Here is an 18,241-nt window from a genome sequence, read left to right on the forward strand (position 1 = left end):
AGTTGCTTTGATTCTGTCCATATGCATTTATTGCAATGTAAGCAAAAAATATGACTTATACATGCTTATTTGATTAAGTTGCATTCAAATCCCGTTCAGAAAACATTTTGTTTGGTCTTTAAAAAAATTTAATCCAATCTTTTTTTTTTTTGCTAATACTATGACTTTTGGATGTTAACATATTAGTGTTACTTATTTAATTAGTTTTTGCCTTCTGTATCGTAGGCACAAGGAACAAAAATCACACAAGAAATTACATATTTAGTAAGTGTTGAACTCATCTCTCCAATGATTGCTAAGAAATGACACTGAATGAATAGCATTTTCATATTATAGGTAAAAACTGATATTTTAAATCCATATTTGCTTGGTGTTATTGTTACCTTGATTTTGTTGATGAATGTCATAGTTAGCAATGATTTGTACGCATTTTTCTTTTTATATCATTTTCTCATGTTAACATGGTGTATTATAACGTATTATGGTGTATTATGATGTAGTTGTATGCAAAATTAATTATCCCTCTGAATAACAGATTTTTGTTTGTGATTGATATTTGCAAAGCTCTGTATCAATGCTGTAATTTTTTTCACCTGAAATATAGAACAAAATAACGACACAGTTTTTCTGTAAATATAAGGTTTGCAGTGCGGTTAACCAACCCCGGCGGACGACAAAATTTTTGATCTTTTTTCCATGTGCATCGCACGGGTAATATACTAGTATATATATATATATATATAGGCAAAATAATTTGTAATGTGACTGCATATAAGCATTGGTGCGGTCACCTAAAAACTACGTCGTTTTGGGTGAGAAAAAGGAAGTTTGCGTTCAAAATTAATGATAGAAAAATGAAATATTATATTTATTTCCATCTTTGTATGGTTATGATTCTCCATATTTAATGCTTTATATTTATTTCTACTTCTGTATGGTTATGATTTTTCAAATTTAATGCTTTCAGACTATAAAATGACGTAATTTTGTATGACTGCACCAATCCTTAGGTGCAGTCAATGTAAATCCGCTAAATCCATATATATATATATATATATATATATATATATAAGACAGTTTGTGTTGTGATAAAGAGAAGGAGGGAGGGAGGAATAAAGAAAGAGGATTTTGGGAAGAGGAGGAGGGAGGGAGGAATAAAGAGAACTGTAAAAATAAAAAAGACTTTTTTATTTATGGGTGGGGATGAAGCAGATAACAGAAAATGAAAGAAAAGAAAAGAAAAGTTACCGTTTTTGTTTTGAGAGAGACATTTTAGGTCAAAAAAAGAAAAGAAAATAACCACTTATGTCTCTCTTTCTCTTTCCTTTTTGAATCCTCCTCATCCTTTCTTCTATTCTATTGCGTAGAATGAACGTTAGACAGTTGAATTTAACAGAAGAAATTAGCGCGAGAGAGAGAGAGACAAAGAGTGTTTAACAGAAGAAATTAGCGAGGGAGAGAGAGAGAGAGCGCGAGAGAGAGAAAGAGAGTTTAACTCAACGGCTTCTTTTTTCAATTTTTATTTTATTGTCACTTTTTGACCTATTTTATTCTTAATTATTTTTTTTAGCCTTGTGTCACCCCATCCACTAAAGGTTTTTGTAAAAGAAATTAAGAAAAGAGTGAGAATAAAATAGAGGTATAAAAAATACCAAATATATCTAAATAAAAATAATAAAATAGATCAAAGATAAAAAAAAATAAAACGAAATATATTGAAAATTCATAACCGTGATTTTTTTTGTTTTATTTTTTATTTTTTCTTCTATTTTTTGTATTCAGTATATATTTTTTTATTTACACTATTTTTATTATTTTAGTTTTTTCTTTCACTTTTTTATAATTTTTAACATATTTGATCTTATTTTTTCTTCTACTTTTTTGTCCTTACTCTATTTTTTATTTGAGTGAATACCCTTTTTAGTCCCTGGAAATATTTGCGAAGCACAATTTAGTCCCTCGGTTTAAAAAAGTCACATTTCAGTGTTTCATTTTTAAAAAAAAGGGACACGTTTATCCTTTTGGTAAGTGGAAAGTGACGGCCCTGTTGACGGACGCCACCTGGAACGTTAAGTGGCTGAGTCACTAACGTCCTGCCCACGTGGAGAGAAAACGACGTCGTATTGATAGCTGCCTTGTGTCTAGTTGGATGTTTTGACATGTGACCGTTGCATGAAAGGGTGAGTGACCCAATATTGTCCCTGTCAAATTTAGAACCCTAAATCAGCCTAAGAATAAAAAAAAACCCAAAACACATTTTGTTGAAGATTGAATAGAGTGTCAAGTAGAAGGTGTTTACTGGCTATTTTCTGGTGCGTAGAAGAAGATGACTATGTTATCTGGCTTGGGGGATCAAGTTTTCTGGTGCATTTGGGAGTAGAACAACCTGACGGAATTTTGGACGAAGGTGCAAGATGTTGTTCAGCAAGATCTGAGTATGAAGGTGCAGGAAAGAAAGCTGTGATGATTGCAATGGTTGTAACAATGAAATGAATTGTACGAAATGTAGTTTTTCTTGAATGAAATTGAATGACTTGTTGACCACTGTGATGAATAATGTTGAGAAGATGCACTTTTGGTCCCTGGATATTGGAACCTAATGATATAAACTAGAACCCAATTTAGTCCCTGGATATTGGACCCTAATGATATAAACTAGAACCCAATTTAGTCCCTGGATTTTTTATCGAGGGCCAATTAGGTCCTTGAAAAAATATATCGGGGCCCTTTTTGGTCCCTGACAGTTAAAATTTGGACATAACCTGTTTAGACTAAATTGAACACAAGCTGCAATTCAAAAGTTGTTCATCACAAAGACATAATGCAGCAATTCAAAAATCAGCAAGCTGCAGCAATTCAAAAGCTGCAATTCATACAAGCTGCAATCAAAAAATTGGACATGAACACATTGCATTCAAATTTGTCCAAACAGCAACGACCAAACAGTACCCAGAATTGGACCACCTGCATTGTAGCCAGAATAAAAAAGATTCATACACAAATTAACAAATCAGCATACAGATACAGCTTGCAGCAATGGGAAACAACTAATATAAAAAAGGAAGTTGTAGTCATTCATAATGGAACTTGTAGTCAATTACAATTGCATACCCTTCCATCATAATTAAAGGCTTATCAAAAAACAGAACCTATGATGGGCACCAAAACCATTCTAAAACATCCATTTCATACACAAAAAACAGAACCTATGATGGGCACCAGAACCTATGGGGGTACCAAAAAATACAGTCATGAACATTGTTTCCTATACAACAAAAAAGTGAACCCCTATACAAAAAAATTGTATCCAAGCATGACTCAAGCTGGTCTTGGTGGCCTAAACCCAGGTGTGGCCATGAAAGCCATAAGCCTGCTCCTTGTGCCACTGCTTGTTGCATTGATGGTTTCAGTTGACAATTGTTCTGCTGGTGGTGGGGCTGTAGGTGGTGGGTTGTTGCCCCTAGTGGCTTTCCTTTGTCATCCACTCTCCCATTTTCATAAGTCAGCTTTCCTTTGCCATTCCTAACCAACACACCTCCATGATGATATCTTATAACTATATAATCTTCTATCTGCATACAAAACAGAACATAATCATTTTTTACACTACCATCATATTAATTTACAATATCATACAAGTAATCACTACTTAACAATATTAATTGGGGCTTTTCAATGGCTGCATAAAACTAATTCCACGACACTGTCATAAATAAATTTGGGGCTTTTTTGGTAATCACTACACACACCAACTTAAAATAACAAATGGGGGACCACATGCAACAAGTTCCAAAAAGATTCAACCAAAGGCAACAAGAGGGACCGCAGATAATAAACAAAGAAACGAATTTCACGTACCTTGCACGACAGTAACCAGAGTCACAACCGTTTAACGATCTCTTCAACCTAAACCACACTACTTCCACAAGCTTCCAACTGCAGAAGCCACGTACAACAACAAACCACCGTGGGTCACCAACCTTCACCGCAACTGAAGCTCACGAGCTGAGGAAATGGGGGAGGAAATGACGGGTATGGACGACTTGTGTGACTGTGTCAACTGAGTCAACAACAGGTTTAGATCAGCTCACATGCCATTCCTCAAACGACATCGTTCCCTTTCTGAAATACCTGATACAACCTTCTAATGTAAAACGACGTCGTTCCTTTCTCTCCACGTGGGCAGGACGTTAGTGACTCAGCCACTTAACGTTCCAGGTGGCGTCCGTCAACAGGGCCGTCACTTTCCACTTAACAGAAGGATAAACGTGTCCCTTTTTTTCAAAAATGAAACACTAAAATGTGACTTTTTTAAACCTAGGGACTAAATTGTGCTTCGCAAATATTTCCAGGGACTAAAAAGGGTATTCACTCTTTTTATTTAGACACATTTGATATTTTTCTTTTTTATCACTTTATTTTCCTCTTCAAAGGAGGGTAAAGTAGGTATATTTAGTCACGTTTCTAACAGCGTTAGGAAGGGGTGGGATGAAAAAAATCACGGGGGGTTAAGTGATTAAAAAAAAGCATAGGGGTGTGAGTGATTCAAAGCAATAGTATAAGGTTTTTTTTTAACTTTTCCCTAAATCAAAATGTAACTTCTACTTGGATTTCATCTATTTACATAGAAATATAAGCTATACGGAGGAGGTTTATTTTTTCCTCTGGTATACTACCCTAATTACTTTTTTGAGGCAAGTCAGCCTCCGGATATTCCCACAAACTAATCACAGTTAAAGTTACTCGTACCCTTCACAAAGATGTATTTAGCAGAAGAGGTTTTTAGGTTCTAACTTCTAGCACAATTCCTTGTAGTTACGATGCTATTTGTATAATTGTTACCTTCAAATAAGGTGGGGAGAGTGTGACAACCCATTTGATTAGAAATTACCAGGATTAAGGAACCTTAATTTTCCCTAGCTTAATTCTAATTCATGATTATAAGGTCCTCATGTAGTGATCCTTAAAATCCCAAATATTTTTAGAATAACCTACGAATAACCGTCTACCATTGAAGTTAGGACGAATTTCAGTTGGTTCACTTTCATTTTTGGTCTTAGGGTAATATGATTATGATTGTGCTGTTATAGGAAACACAAACACTTTCCTGTAGAAACAAAAGTTTAGGAGAGAGAAGAAAATTGAGGTGAGACAAAACTTTTTCATGGGCCCCATTTATGGGATGTCTCTGCAGGAAATTGGTTCTATTATAATGTGACATGACAATCGAATTACCCTTTGGTCTTAAGGATTTTACTTCTAAAATTCGTAAGTTGGTCTATAGACCTCCGATTTGAGTGATTCCAAAGCTTTCTGAAAGCTTTGCCTCTATAGTTTCTGTCTAAAATTTTTCAGAATGATTTGAGCACATAAGAGTTCATACGACAGACAAGAGTAAGATGTCCTGCTGTCTAAAAATTTGTGAGAGTTATAACTGCTTAACGGTTGCATGTGATTTACGTTGTCTGCTTCAAAACTGAACTGTAAATATTTTTCGTGCTGAATTAAAAGACTCGAATACAATTAATAGTACAACTCTTTGATGCATACAGGGATTGTTACATTTAATGGTATCAGAGCAGTTTGTCTTAGGAACCTAGCATGATAATGCATAACAGATTACAAAGTTGTGAATCTGATCAGCTCACTACCTTGTATGTTGGGTGCAAAATCGTATGGGGAAAAGTGCAGTTGTATGTTAAAGATGTGTACAAGACACTAATTTTGAATATTTGAATTTCCCTTGCTGCACACTTGACTTTCTTTGTGCTTGATGTTAAACTATTGAGTTAAACTGCTGGGTTTGCATATAGGTGATGTTTGTGATAATCACGGGCTGTATTAAGCACATATAGATTTTTGAAACATGGGATGTTTGGTGTAAACTCAAATGTATGAGTTGACAACTTACAGGCATATGAAGTTACATCTAATATAGACTTGAATAATTGTTGAGTATTGAATCTATTTTGTTTTGGATATATACTCTTCCTCACGTGAATAAAGTTTGCTATAGATTAATGTGAAGGTAATCGGGAAAATGTCAAGATCCTCGCATGTTAAGCTGTTTTGGTTGAACTGTGGACTGCCTGTTTGATGTAAAGGCTGAAATGAACTAAACCTCTTGATGCTTATATAGCAGCATCAGACTGGTACACGATCATAAATTTTAGGACCTGACGATAGTCAATGGAAATTTATACAGAGATCGTAGCATTGTGAATTGCTCTTGTATTTATAGATATTTGTTTGACCGGTTTTTTTTTGGAGGTTACAAGGAATTGAACACAACACCCTACACTACACACACTCTTAACACACACACCCCACACCACTAGGCTAACCCTAGTGGTGTTGTTTGACCGGTTTCTTCCAACATTAAATTGAGCTTTGGTTGATCTAGAACTTACTGGATTAGTCTTTAGTGGATCCACTTACTTTTATACGAATGGGGCAGAACAAAGTTTTCTATAGTAAGAGTATCTATGTAAATTATAATTATATAATAAATAAGTAAATAATATTCTTTCAATTTAAAGCAATATTTAAGTGAAGTGATCTTGATTTTTTAAATTATGTTAATTTGCATTGTGAGTAAGGGTGTTAACGGGCCGAGCCGAGCCGCGCTTCGATCTTAACGGGCCAAGCCTGTATTTAAACGTGTCCGACTGGCCTTGGCCTGTTACCTGTTACGAATATAATATTGGCCTGTGGCCTGGTTTATTTACAAAAAATAAAAACCTGTGTGAAGCCTGTCTTAGCCTGTTAGCATGTTAAAGAATAAAAATAAGAGAACAGAATTCCACAAAAAATCAATTTCCAGATAGAAACCTTAGCTTCCAATTTGCAACAATAATTTACAAAGTCTACAATAAATAAAAAAAATTAAAGTGAGAGAAGGTAGATAACATGTTATATTATCTTAGCCCATTATAAAAAAGTGCCAACAAAAATAAAAATAAAATAAAAAAAATAAAAAATAAATTAACACAAACGAGCAGTGCACAATGGAACGAATGAGTTTTTGTGGGTTTGTTTGTGTGAAGGAGGATGAAGGCCTTTTTATTAAACGAGCTTTTATACAAGTCCAAGCCTGGTTCCAACACGAGCTTTTATTAAACGAGCTCATGCCTTTACGAGCCGAGCCAAAGGCCCCTGAAAGGCCCCTGGCTCGTTTACCACCCCTAATTATGAGATATTTTATTTATATTATGCTATATTATATTGTACTTCATGTACTGTGAGTATATATATTAAATTATATACTTTTTTATTTTATTTATGAAATTTAAAATATGTATCTTTTGTCCCCCACAAAAAAATCATGGCTCCACCATTGCCTATAACTGAAATATTTCAAAATATAATAATTTCGTCACATTAATGAATAGGATGTAACAACCAAAATTTTAATTATTTTCTGAAAATAATAATTATGAACATGGTATTGATTTAATGCAAGGATAAGTTCGGTAAGGTGCTGGCAAGGGACATTGTAAGGATATGAGACAATTTTGTTATTGACATCTATAAGATGGCAGTAGGGGTGTAAATGGGCTGGCCTAGGCTGGGTTTTGATCTTCCTGGCCTAAGCCTACGTAAAAAAATATTCAGCCTATCTGGCCTACTGGCCTACTAAAGGCTTTATTTATATGCCAAGCCTGGCCTATTTTAAAAAATTAGAGAGCCTGATATGGCCTACAGGCCTTGTAGGCCTCCCTCGTGATATATTTTTTAAAAAATTTAAAATATTTGTAACAATTTTTAAAATATTCGCTTGACATTACAAGTCATTAACGTGTTCATAAATTGTTGTATTTTTTTACATGAGATATAAATTTCACTAGTGAGCATTAAAAATTTTACAATAGTAAAAAAATAAGTAAAAAAATATACTGAGCAAAGTTCCATTCATGCATGCACTAGTAATTCTCATAAGAAATAAAAAATGACAAACAAGAAAGAGTCAACATAATACCCCAGCTCTGTAATGTATATCAGAGAGGAATAGAGTCAAAGAAATGAGAAAAATAAAAAAATACAATTACTAGGTCAACCAAAGCTGAAATAAAGTTTGCAAGAGAATATCATTCATTGAAATATCTTTAAACCACCATCAAGACAAGGGTTGGTACTAATTTTCACCTAAAATAAATATTTTATTTTATTTTTAAAAATTAAATAGGCCAGCCTACAAGGCTTTAGGCCAGGCTTGACAAAATTGGCATACGGCCTATCTGTTAAAAAGGCTTTCTTATAAGCCTAAGCCTACTCTACTTTTCAACGTAGGCCGGGCTGTAGGCTAGGCTAGGCCAGCCTGACCCATTTACACCCCTAGACGGCAGTATGTAGGAGAGAATTCGACGATTGAGTCTTCATTTTTTATATATTTTTTAATAGATGAGAGAAAGAGATCATTTTAGTCTTAAAAGATGCGAGGCTAAAACAAGAAAAAAAATCCCTAAAATGATAAATTGATCCGGAGATCATGTAACAACGTAGGAATGAATATATCGTGCAATTGGCTTGAGGGTTTTGTTATATTCATAATTAACCGGTAATATTCTTTCCGTTTATTCTTTTTACTAGCTGATATTGTTACACTCCATTGTGTTATAATCTTTTACTTTATTTTTTTGTCTTTCTTATTTGAATAAAAGTTAAAATATAATGCAAATGTTAAGAAGTAAAAACCCAAAACACATCTACTTTTTCTCTCTCTCTCATGTACCCTACCCTTTTCACAAGATGTCATAGTCTGTCACCACCGACTCTCTACACAACTAAGGCATGGTGTTGGAACAGTCACCATAATGCCATATTTTTGCAAAAAAAAAATTCCATATGCTACGCAAACATTACAATTTGCCAAAGTGTCCTGTGTCCAAACTTGCTACAACGGGTAACGAGTTTGGTTTGCTTACATGTCTTGTTTTTGGTCGCCAGCTAACTCGCTAACTTTTGTAGCGAGTTAGGTGGTCAAACAGTCAAACTATTCTGAGCTCACAAGCCATGTGACAGTCTCTCACTAACTCGCTAGGAGACGTAGCGAGTTAGGTGCACATGTCAGGAAAAAAATAGTTGTTGGGCCACGAGTTAGCAGGGCACCTGATATGGGGGTAGTGAGTCCAACGGCTAAAAAGAATAGTCATTAGGGGGTTTCCTTATATAAACCCCCCTCACCCCCACTCCCCCCACAAAACTTTATCTCTCTCTCTCTCTCTCTCCAATTTCATACTTCCTCTTTCTTGATCTCTCTAGAATTTCATCTCTATCTATTTCCAGGTCTTCATTTTATCTCTCACAAGGTTAACTTTTTTATTTTTTGTTATTTGTGCATTATTAGTGGAGGTTAGTGTTTTGATATTATTTATTTTAAGAGTTGAAACCTTAAGTTAGATGATATGTTATTTTTTTGAAGCCATAGGATAGAAACTATTTGTTAATGTTGTTATATTCCTTTGTATAGACATTAATATATAGGATGGTTCATGTATTATTTTATATTTTAAAATTAAATTTATAAATACCATTTTAATATGTTTTATAATTTATAGTTTAATATTATTTATTTTAGGACTTGAAACCTTAGGTTAGAGGTGTCTTTTTTTTAAACTCTAGGTTAGACAAATGTGTTAATGTTGTTATATTAATTGGTATAGACATTAATATCTAGGATAGTTGGATCCCCCCACGTCCTAGGTCTCCGCAGAGCGTGATTAACCTCGGTCCTTCCGATCGTTCTCTCCTGACATTACAGGAGAAACATATATCCACCTATATGTGGAATACCTCCGAGGATCACAATGTACAAGATCATGTGATTAATGTGAGACATGCTACCACACACGATCATCTGCATATGCATGAGGAGATCCAGCCGTTTCTAATGCAAGCTGGTTTCTATCACATTAAACGGTTGCGCAACCATGAGGTTAGTATACACTTATTGTCTGTATGGTATTATAGTGTTGTGATTGTGATTGTAATGATTTGATGACATCATACTGTTTAAATTTCAAAAAAAAATTGTCGAACACTTTGTGAGATGGATCGAGGAGTCTATCAAGAAAATGATCATTCAGATCCAGCTTATAAATCGACCCTGTTGAGAATTGCAACATACAATCCAACCATCTTGGCAAGAACGCATAAGACTCATCCCAATCCCCGTAAATTTTGACAATTGATACAGTCATTTGAAGGACCTTATCATTTCTGCTAGTGGTCAAACAATAATGTATTAATAACAGTGCATGGATATTAATAAAAAAGGCGGCTATTTGACATATGTATGATCATTGAACAAATAAAATTTGAGTCCAGCTGCTTGTGGTCGTGAGAATGAGTGAGACTAACACATGTATGATCGTTATTCCATTTGCCGATAGCCCATTTGGTGCATCCCTTTTTTATGTATGCCCTCATCCTCCATTGAAAATCGTCATTGTGATTTTCACAAACCTTTATCAACCTTTTGTAATCACTTTTTTCTACAACGGTTGTGTGATACTTTGTCATACAAAATTGTTTTATTGTCATCTACACATCTTGCTTGCTCTTAAACACCTAGTCCGTATATAGCTCTTGACCCATTTGCCAGTTAGGTAATTGCGCTCCCACAAAATCAGGCAACTCCTAGTTTGGTTAAGCTAGGCCTCTATTTATAGTTGAAGTTCTGAGCTCATATATGGGTTTCGTACACTAGTTTCTTATTCTTCGTTAATGTACCTGGCTCAGATATTGGCTTCATACACTATTTTCTTCTTATTCTTAATTTCTTATGTCTCAAAATATCGCTAACTCATGACTCACTCATAATTGACTAAATGTTGACTCATCATATCTAATCAAATTAAGTTTGATGACTCATCCTAATCCAATCACATTACTAATCAAATAATCACATCAATGCATAAATCACAATTTATTATATATTATTATTAGTATAATTGTTATTATTATTATTACTAAATTACAATTTATTATTAATAATTTATTGTATTATAAATTACTATTATTTTCCTGGAATATTACAAAGTAAATTTGAATATGATAAAATTTATATTATTTTCAAATCAATCTCAAATATATTTGACATCTATCCAAATATAAAAATCAATATATAATAAATAAAGTAAAATTTGATAAAAAAAAAAAAAAGCCTACAGGCAAGTCTATATCAAACTATTTATTTTAAATTAAATAAAATAATATTATTCACAGTAGTACCAAATGGTGATAGTTCAATGGGTGCATGTGAGCTAAGTAGGTGGTGGAAGGACCTAGGTTTGTTCCCTCACCAATACTATCTTTGAGAGTTGCATAAGATCTATATCAATCTCTACAGTACAATAAAATCAACATTATTGATGCCCATAGTTCTAACTTGGCTGAAGATACCATCTAAGCATTAATATACGACGGAAATTGGCTACATAATAGGTATGACTTGAAGAAAAAACAAAAGGTATAAATTTAATCAATTGAAATTATTTTATAATTTAATTATATTTGATTAAATTTTAATAGAAATTTAGCTATATTTTTTATATAAGAGGAACCAACATCTCAGTATGTGAGATTGCCTATATGAATCTATTAAAAGATTTTTTGTTTCTTAATCTTATTTTTTTCGTTTCTATTCTTTATTCTTGTTTTTTGTTTTCTACATTTACAAATTGTTTGCCAACTTATGTAATCTTGTAATTGTATATGTAGGGAAGAGAAGATGAAGAGAAGTTTTTGGCTACTACAAGTATGATGATGTGTTTGTTGGATTTATGTAGTTATTTTAATTTACATAGTACAAATTTGTTTGTTGGATCTGATGAAATATATGTTATTTAGTTTGAGCATTTTACTTTTAAAAGTGACTTAAATGCATATTGTGATGAGTTTTGTTGTGATTCATGGTTCTATTTGGACGTTGAAATTATTATTTTTGTTTTAGCAACATAATTGAAGTATTTTGTGCAGTTGATTCATGATTTTGCTTGGAAGTTAAAAATTAACAGACTAACGGGCCAAGTCAGGCCATTTGCTTTTTTTATAAACGGGTCAAGTCAGGCTAACAGTTAGACTCGGGACAGACCAAATTGAAATTTTTTGACATAGACTTAGACTTTTCGGAACAAAGCTCGGCCCAGCCCACTTTCATCCCTACTTATGAGTCTAGTTAGGGTGACAACTAGACCAGCCCACTAACGAGCCTAGTGAAATTGGTCCCACTAGCATATGCAAAGGGACTCATCAAGTTGGACATGTGATAAAATCCTAATAGATCATATTAAATTTTACTCCTTTTTTCTTATCCTTTCTCTATAAATTTTATTAAATTGAGAGTATTATTTTAACATTTAAAAATTTATATTAAATTAATTGAATCAAATACTAAGTAATAATATAAATAATTCTCATTTATTAAAAATCTTTTGAAATATCTGCAAATACAAAAACCTAAATTTATTTTCATCCCCTTATTGTTCTTCTCTTATTTTTATTTATAAACATATTTATGTGACTTTTCACTCTTATTGATACATTGTAATAATATTAATTATAAAAATATTTCTATCAATGGTTAAAAAATAAAATGTATTTTTAGAACATTCCTTTTTAACAATAAAGAACGCAGTTTATCAAAAAAAAAAGAACGCAACGTATTTTTGTAAAGATGTTATTAAGGGAAAGAAAAGTCTACTATGGAGCATTCTTTTTTTGCCAAATACGGCAGAAAAAATAATAAATAAATTGTTTAATGCTTTTGAATTAATTAGCAGAAATTTTGAAACATCACAAGACAAATGAGACACAATTGATTTGTGGAGAGGTTCACCACATGACATAAGTTTCGAAACATTTGGAGATTTATAGAATATTGACAGCTTGCATATACAAGTAAATCGATAGCGGGTAAGTTAGGAGTGGGTGACCTGTAATCAATGAAGATAATCATTCTCCCAAGCCATGATCATGAGGCATCAATTGTGGTTTCCAAATCAATATGTAGTGCAAACCTCACTCTGATTCAGAACGTGATTGATTCACATTCGGTTGTGCTCCCTGCCTCAAATTCATACTTTTATTCATTTACTCCAGGTAGAGCAAGCTTACAATCATGTGACACTAGAAATTTGTCAACTCCTTTGAAAATCAATAATCACCGTGTGCAAAGGTTGCATTACAGCTTCACCTCGACGTTCGCCACATGTTCGGCTATTCACTCACCAAAAAAACTCATCCTCGGGCCATAGCTTTCTTTGTTATTGGCTTCTAGATCTGTTCTTGATGGCCCATATCTGGGCGGCCCAAGAGCTTGAGCCCAAATCTCTCTTATCCTCTCCACGTCAGTCCTACTGACGAGACAACACCAACCCCATTTTCTCTTGTCTCCTGGGCGACTACTTCCTCCATGTGAGACATCAAAATGTCTCACCTAGGGTTACCAACCCTGCAAGATACCACCCCAGGTGCCATAAATGGTAATCCCCTCTTTGCAGCAGTAACACCCGATGCTGCAATAACTGGCGTAATGACTGCACCACTATCACCACAGCAGCATCAGCCAGGTCTGGCGTTCCCAGAGTTGACCCCTCTCACCAACTCACCCCAAGCGAGTATATCACCCCTTATAAATACCCCCCCCCCTCAAAGCTAGAGAGGGGCATGTTTTGGATCGTGACTATAATGACTCTAATTTTGTGATCTTAAATTTGAGGGTAATGATAAGGACTTTATGGTCATAAATAGAATGAAAATGAAATTCTAAGAATTAATTTTGATACCCATATTGAGGGTATTATGCACAGATGAATTTTCATCTGTTAATTTTGACTGTTAACGTAATAACAGTCTGTAAAATAGCTCCAAATTAGCAAATTATACATAGAGACCTAATCTAATGATATAAACATCACGGCGAAAAATTACACCGGGTATCATTAAATGACAGAAAGTCACTGAATGACATGGCGAAAACCCTAAAAATATAAAAAGACTCTTCCCCTTCCCTTCCCATCAGCAGCCCACTTCACTCTCTCTACCTTGGAGGTTTTCAAATTTTCTCCACCTTCTCTCTAAGATCCCACCACCTAAACTTCATTAAAATCCAAAACACTCTTCACCAAAGTTGTTCCCCTCATCATCCTCTTCAATAATATCCTATTTTTATTTCGAAAAACCAAATTTTCATGGTGGAGACCTTCCCATACAGCAGCGATTTTGGAGCTTCTTCATGCCATGGAGATGTTATTTTGAATTCTCTTGGAAGAACACTCCTTGGTGCTTGTTTTCTTGAGTCTAGTGTAAGTTTCTTACATTTTCTTCTTGAAAAACCCTACCTTTTCTTTTTTAAATTCATGTTCTTGGTTCTAAATCCTTGAATATTTCATGAAGGTGGGTTCTTGGTAAAAAAAGAAGCATTCTTGGTAAGTAAAGGTTGGATCTTGATCTAAAAGAGCCATCTTGGAGAGGTAAGGCTTGAATCCATGGAAAAGATGAATCCAAACCCTTCTTCCTCCCACTTTCCATTTCGTCCATAATAATTATATGTTGATAATGATGTTGTAAATTATTAAAAAATGGGGTCTTGATGGTTAAATGTGTGGTAGAGGTTTAAAACTCAAGAAAGATGAAGACTTGTAAGAAAAAGTGTCACATTTGGCTTGTGTGTGAGTTGTTTTTGATGTGGATGAACTAAGAACCCTAAAAATTCCATGCTTTAATTCTTCCCTCTTCATTAATATTAGGGTTTAGGGTTAAAATTAATAAAGGTGACACCTTTGGGGACTAAAGACATAAAGGACTTAATTAAACCATGAAAGTGTGTTAAAAAGACAAGTAAAATCCTTAATCTTATGACTATTCAATTCAACCATATGGATATATATTAGGGTTTGATGTCTTAAAATTGTTCTAAGACTAGGACACTAATGGAGGGACCAAGTGAGGTGGATTAAGCATAATTGATTAATTAAATCTTAAACACATTTAAGGCTAAGTAACCAGTTTTTAGGAAAAATTGGGGAGAGCATATATCCCTCCAAAGAGGACATATAGGGTTGTACCTTATATCAAATTTAAGCTTGAGATGTTAGCTATGTGGTATCAAAATTTGGTATCAATTGAAGATGTATTACATTTTGTATGTATGTTTGAGTGAGGACTGCACAAGGAGGCCATGTGTAGGGGCACTGTACATGGCTGCAACTTCCACGAATTTTTTCTCCCTCTGTACTTACTCAAATTAGGGTAATAATATGTCGAATTAAAGATAAAGGTGTCTAGTTGTCTACATAAAATTTTGAGAGCAATTGGTTTAGGATATTTTCCAGAATCATAGAAATGGTAAAGGATGTTTAGGGCTCTGTTTGGAGTTGGCAAACAGCTTTGCTTTTCCAACTTCAAATAGGGATAACCGGAGTTAGGAAACTCCAAATGAGGCATGTGATACCTTTTTGGAAAGGTAATTGAATCTATATTAACATATTAAAAGATGAGAATTTTATAACAAGTGAGTTATGCTCAGTGACTAGAAAACAGAAGCATGTACAGTTATTGGAAAACCGTAAAAGTGATATTTAAGCTAAGTGGGCTTAGGGGAACCCTTAGTAACTTATAATAATCATAAATATGGCTTGGATGAGTTGAAAATAATCTAAGTTAACTAAGTGAGACTTGCATGTGATTCTAAGTTATGTAATTAATTGAAGATTTAGGTAGCTTGTAATAATGCACTAAAATACGTAATTATGTAATAATTGGTCTAGACTTGTAATGGGCATATTATTGGCATATAAGTATGAAAAGTGAAATCATTAAATGATTAAGTCGTGGATATGACTTGATTAATTAATATATAATTAATGATGTGAATGGTTCCAGCTCTAGGTGTGCCTAGAGAACCGTACACTTGAGGATTTTGTTGAAGCATACGTATACTATTGGAGTATGGGCTTGTGCTAAGCTCCCTGAGGTAAGCTCCTAGTTCTAGTTGACTCCTCTCTCTTGTGGCCCCACCATGATGGTGGGCATTATGGTTATATTGTATGAATGTATATGGTATGATGTATATGTGCATTCATTCACATTCATATAGTTGTTATATGATCTTGATGTTATGATGATGCACTGATGATATATGTTATGAGGATCCTGGCCAGTGATCATGGTATGCAGACTGCCTATGACTTGACTCTGGGAGCTATTTCATACTGAGGTTGTGTTGACTGTCTATGGCTTGACCCTAGAAGTCACACATGTGTAACCGTCTATGGCTTTGACCCTGGGGTTACACAAGGATGATATGATGATGCTATGAATGTTAAATATCATGTATGTTAACAACCGGAGTACTACGGGGTGTTACATTTATGGTATCAGAGCAGTTTCACCGGGACGTTCACTGATGTATTGCTTAAGTGTTAGAACTATTTATTGAGTGTCTCTTGAGTGTCATGATATTGCATATGCTATCACTTGATTGAGCGTAGCTAACTCATACCTCGTGCAGTTTTGTGTAGTGACATGGCACCTCAGGGGAGACCCAGGCGAATAGTTCAAAACCCTCCTCCTGATCCTATTGTTGCAGCTATAGCAACATTGCAGCAGACCCTGAATGAAACCAGGGAAGCTGATTTGAAAAGAATCGAAGAGGCCAGAGAGCGAGATAGAGAGCAGCTGAGAAAGGCCAGTGAAGACCTTATGGCGCAGAATAGGCTGGCCAATGCTGAGATGATCCGACTACTGTTGACAGAGGTACGAGGAAGACCTCCACCACCTCCTCCACCGCCAGTTACACCACATGTGCAGCAACAGGTTGCACGTGCTGCTGGTCCCGTACAGATTCTTGAGCCTGTTGTGCTGGTACAGGAAGGGTCAGGATAGGCCCATCAAGAGGCAGAGGCATCTGTCCATGAGGGACTAGTGAGACAGCCAATTATTGAGGTTGATAGATCAGCTATACCACCTAGGTTTGACCGGGATACTAGAGAGCGTATGCTAAATGCTTTCAGGAAGCATTCCCCACCTCACTACAAAGGTGGAAGAGATCCCATCGCAGCATTGGAGTGGCTCCAAGAGATGGAGCGCATTTTTCAGGTTATGGAATGCGATGCCAACACGAAGCTCCTATATGCGGTGTACATGTTATAGGGGGATGCTTCTGACTGGTGGAGTAATGTTAGAAACTCACTTGAGTGCCAAGGTTATGCTATTACTTGGCCGTTATTTGAGAGGCATTTTCTGCAGAAGTACTTCCCTGAAGAAGCCAGGGAAAGGAAGAAGAGTGAGTTTGAAGACCTCCGACAGGGAGGCATGACTGTGGATGAATATCTGAGCAAGTTCAACTGCTTGGCAAAATATTCTTGTTATGGTAGAGCTCCCCTCACTCCAGAAGACAAGGCCTTTCGATTTAGGAAGGGTCTGAATGATATGATAGCAGACAAACTGGCTTGTCATTGCACCAGAGATTTTGTGGAGTTGATCAAGCAGTGCCAGAATATTCAGGAGCACTATCGTACCAGGGGGAAGGAAGCAGTGGGAAAGAGCTTCAGTGGGAGGACTACGCCCTGGAAGGGTAAGAGCAAAGGTTTGCAAGCACAGCAGAATACCAAGTTTAAGAAGACTCCCTTTGTGAAGAATGGAAGCAGAATGTCTGGTGTAGGGAAGATTCCCACTTGTGCCAAGTGTGGGAAGATGCATACAGGTGTTTGTCGACTGGGGCAGAATGTTTTCTTCAGTTGTGGTCAGGCAGGACACTATTCCAGAGAATGCCCCAAGAAGACGGGACAAGTTGCAGCTATGCAGGCGATCCCTATTCAGTCTGTGCCTACTCAAAGAGCCATAGAGGAGCCTATGGCGCCCACTAGTGCCAGGGTATATGCAGTGATACAGCAGGAGGCAGAGAGGTCTTCAAACCTTATCAGAAGTACTATTCTTATCAGATGATATGCTTTTGATGCCATGTTTGATTCTGGAGCTACCCACTCCTTCATATCGGAATTTGTTGCTAATGGGGTACATCTACTCATTTATGAGTTCACGCCTCCTATGGTAGTGAAGACTGCCACCGGAGACATTGTTTCTACTTCTTTGAAGTGCAAAGAAGTCAGATTCATATATGAGCAAGAAGAGTATATGGTGGATTTGATAGTGCTTGAGGGCATGAATCTACACATTATCTTGGGTATGGATTGGCTGGTCCGATATGGTGTGATGCTAGATTGTTGTAGCAGAAGGG

At 35.4% G+C, this 18,241-nt stretch overlaps 1 protein-coding gene across 1 annotated transcript; it reads left to right on the forward strand.

Moving 5' to 3' along the window:
- Nucleotides 1-16,527: 16,527 nt before the first annotated feature.
- Nucleotides 16,528-17,949, forward strand: LOC133304927 (uncharacterized). The gene is made up of 2 exons (XM_061505013.1): nucleotides 16,528-16,866; nucleotides 17,155-17,949. Exons 1-2 carry the CDS (start codon nucleotides 16,528-16,530, stop codon nucleotides 17,947-17,949), a joined length of 1,134 nt encoding a protein of 377 aa, XP_061360997.1.
- The last annotated feature ends 292 nt before the right edge of the window (nucleotides 17,950-18,241 follow it).

Source organism: Gastrolobium bilobum, unplaced genomic scaffold (genome assembly GCF_033153095.1).
Source record: "Gastrolobium bilobum isolate Gb01-03AN ecotype WA unplaced genomic scaffold, APGP_CSIRO_Gbil_v1 utg296622, whole genome shotgun sequence".
NCBI lineage: Eukaryota > Viridiplantae > Streptophyta > Magnoliopsida > Fabales > Fabaceae > Gastrolobium > Gastrolobium bilobum.

Coding starts and splice junctions, on each gene's coding strand:
- LOC133304927 (XM_061505013.1), top strand. CDS start 16,528: ATGGCACCTCAGGGGAGACCCAGGCGAATAGTTCAAAACCCTCCTCCT. Junction 16,867..17,154: donor TTCTTGAGCCTGTTGTGCTG/GTACAGGAAGGG, acceptor TACATGTTATAG/GGGGATGCTTCTGACTGGTG.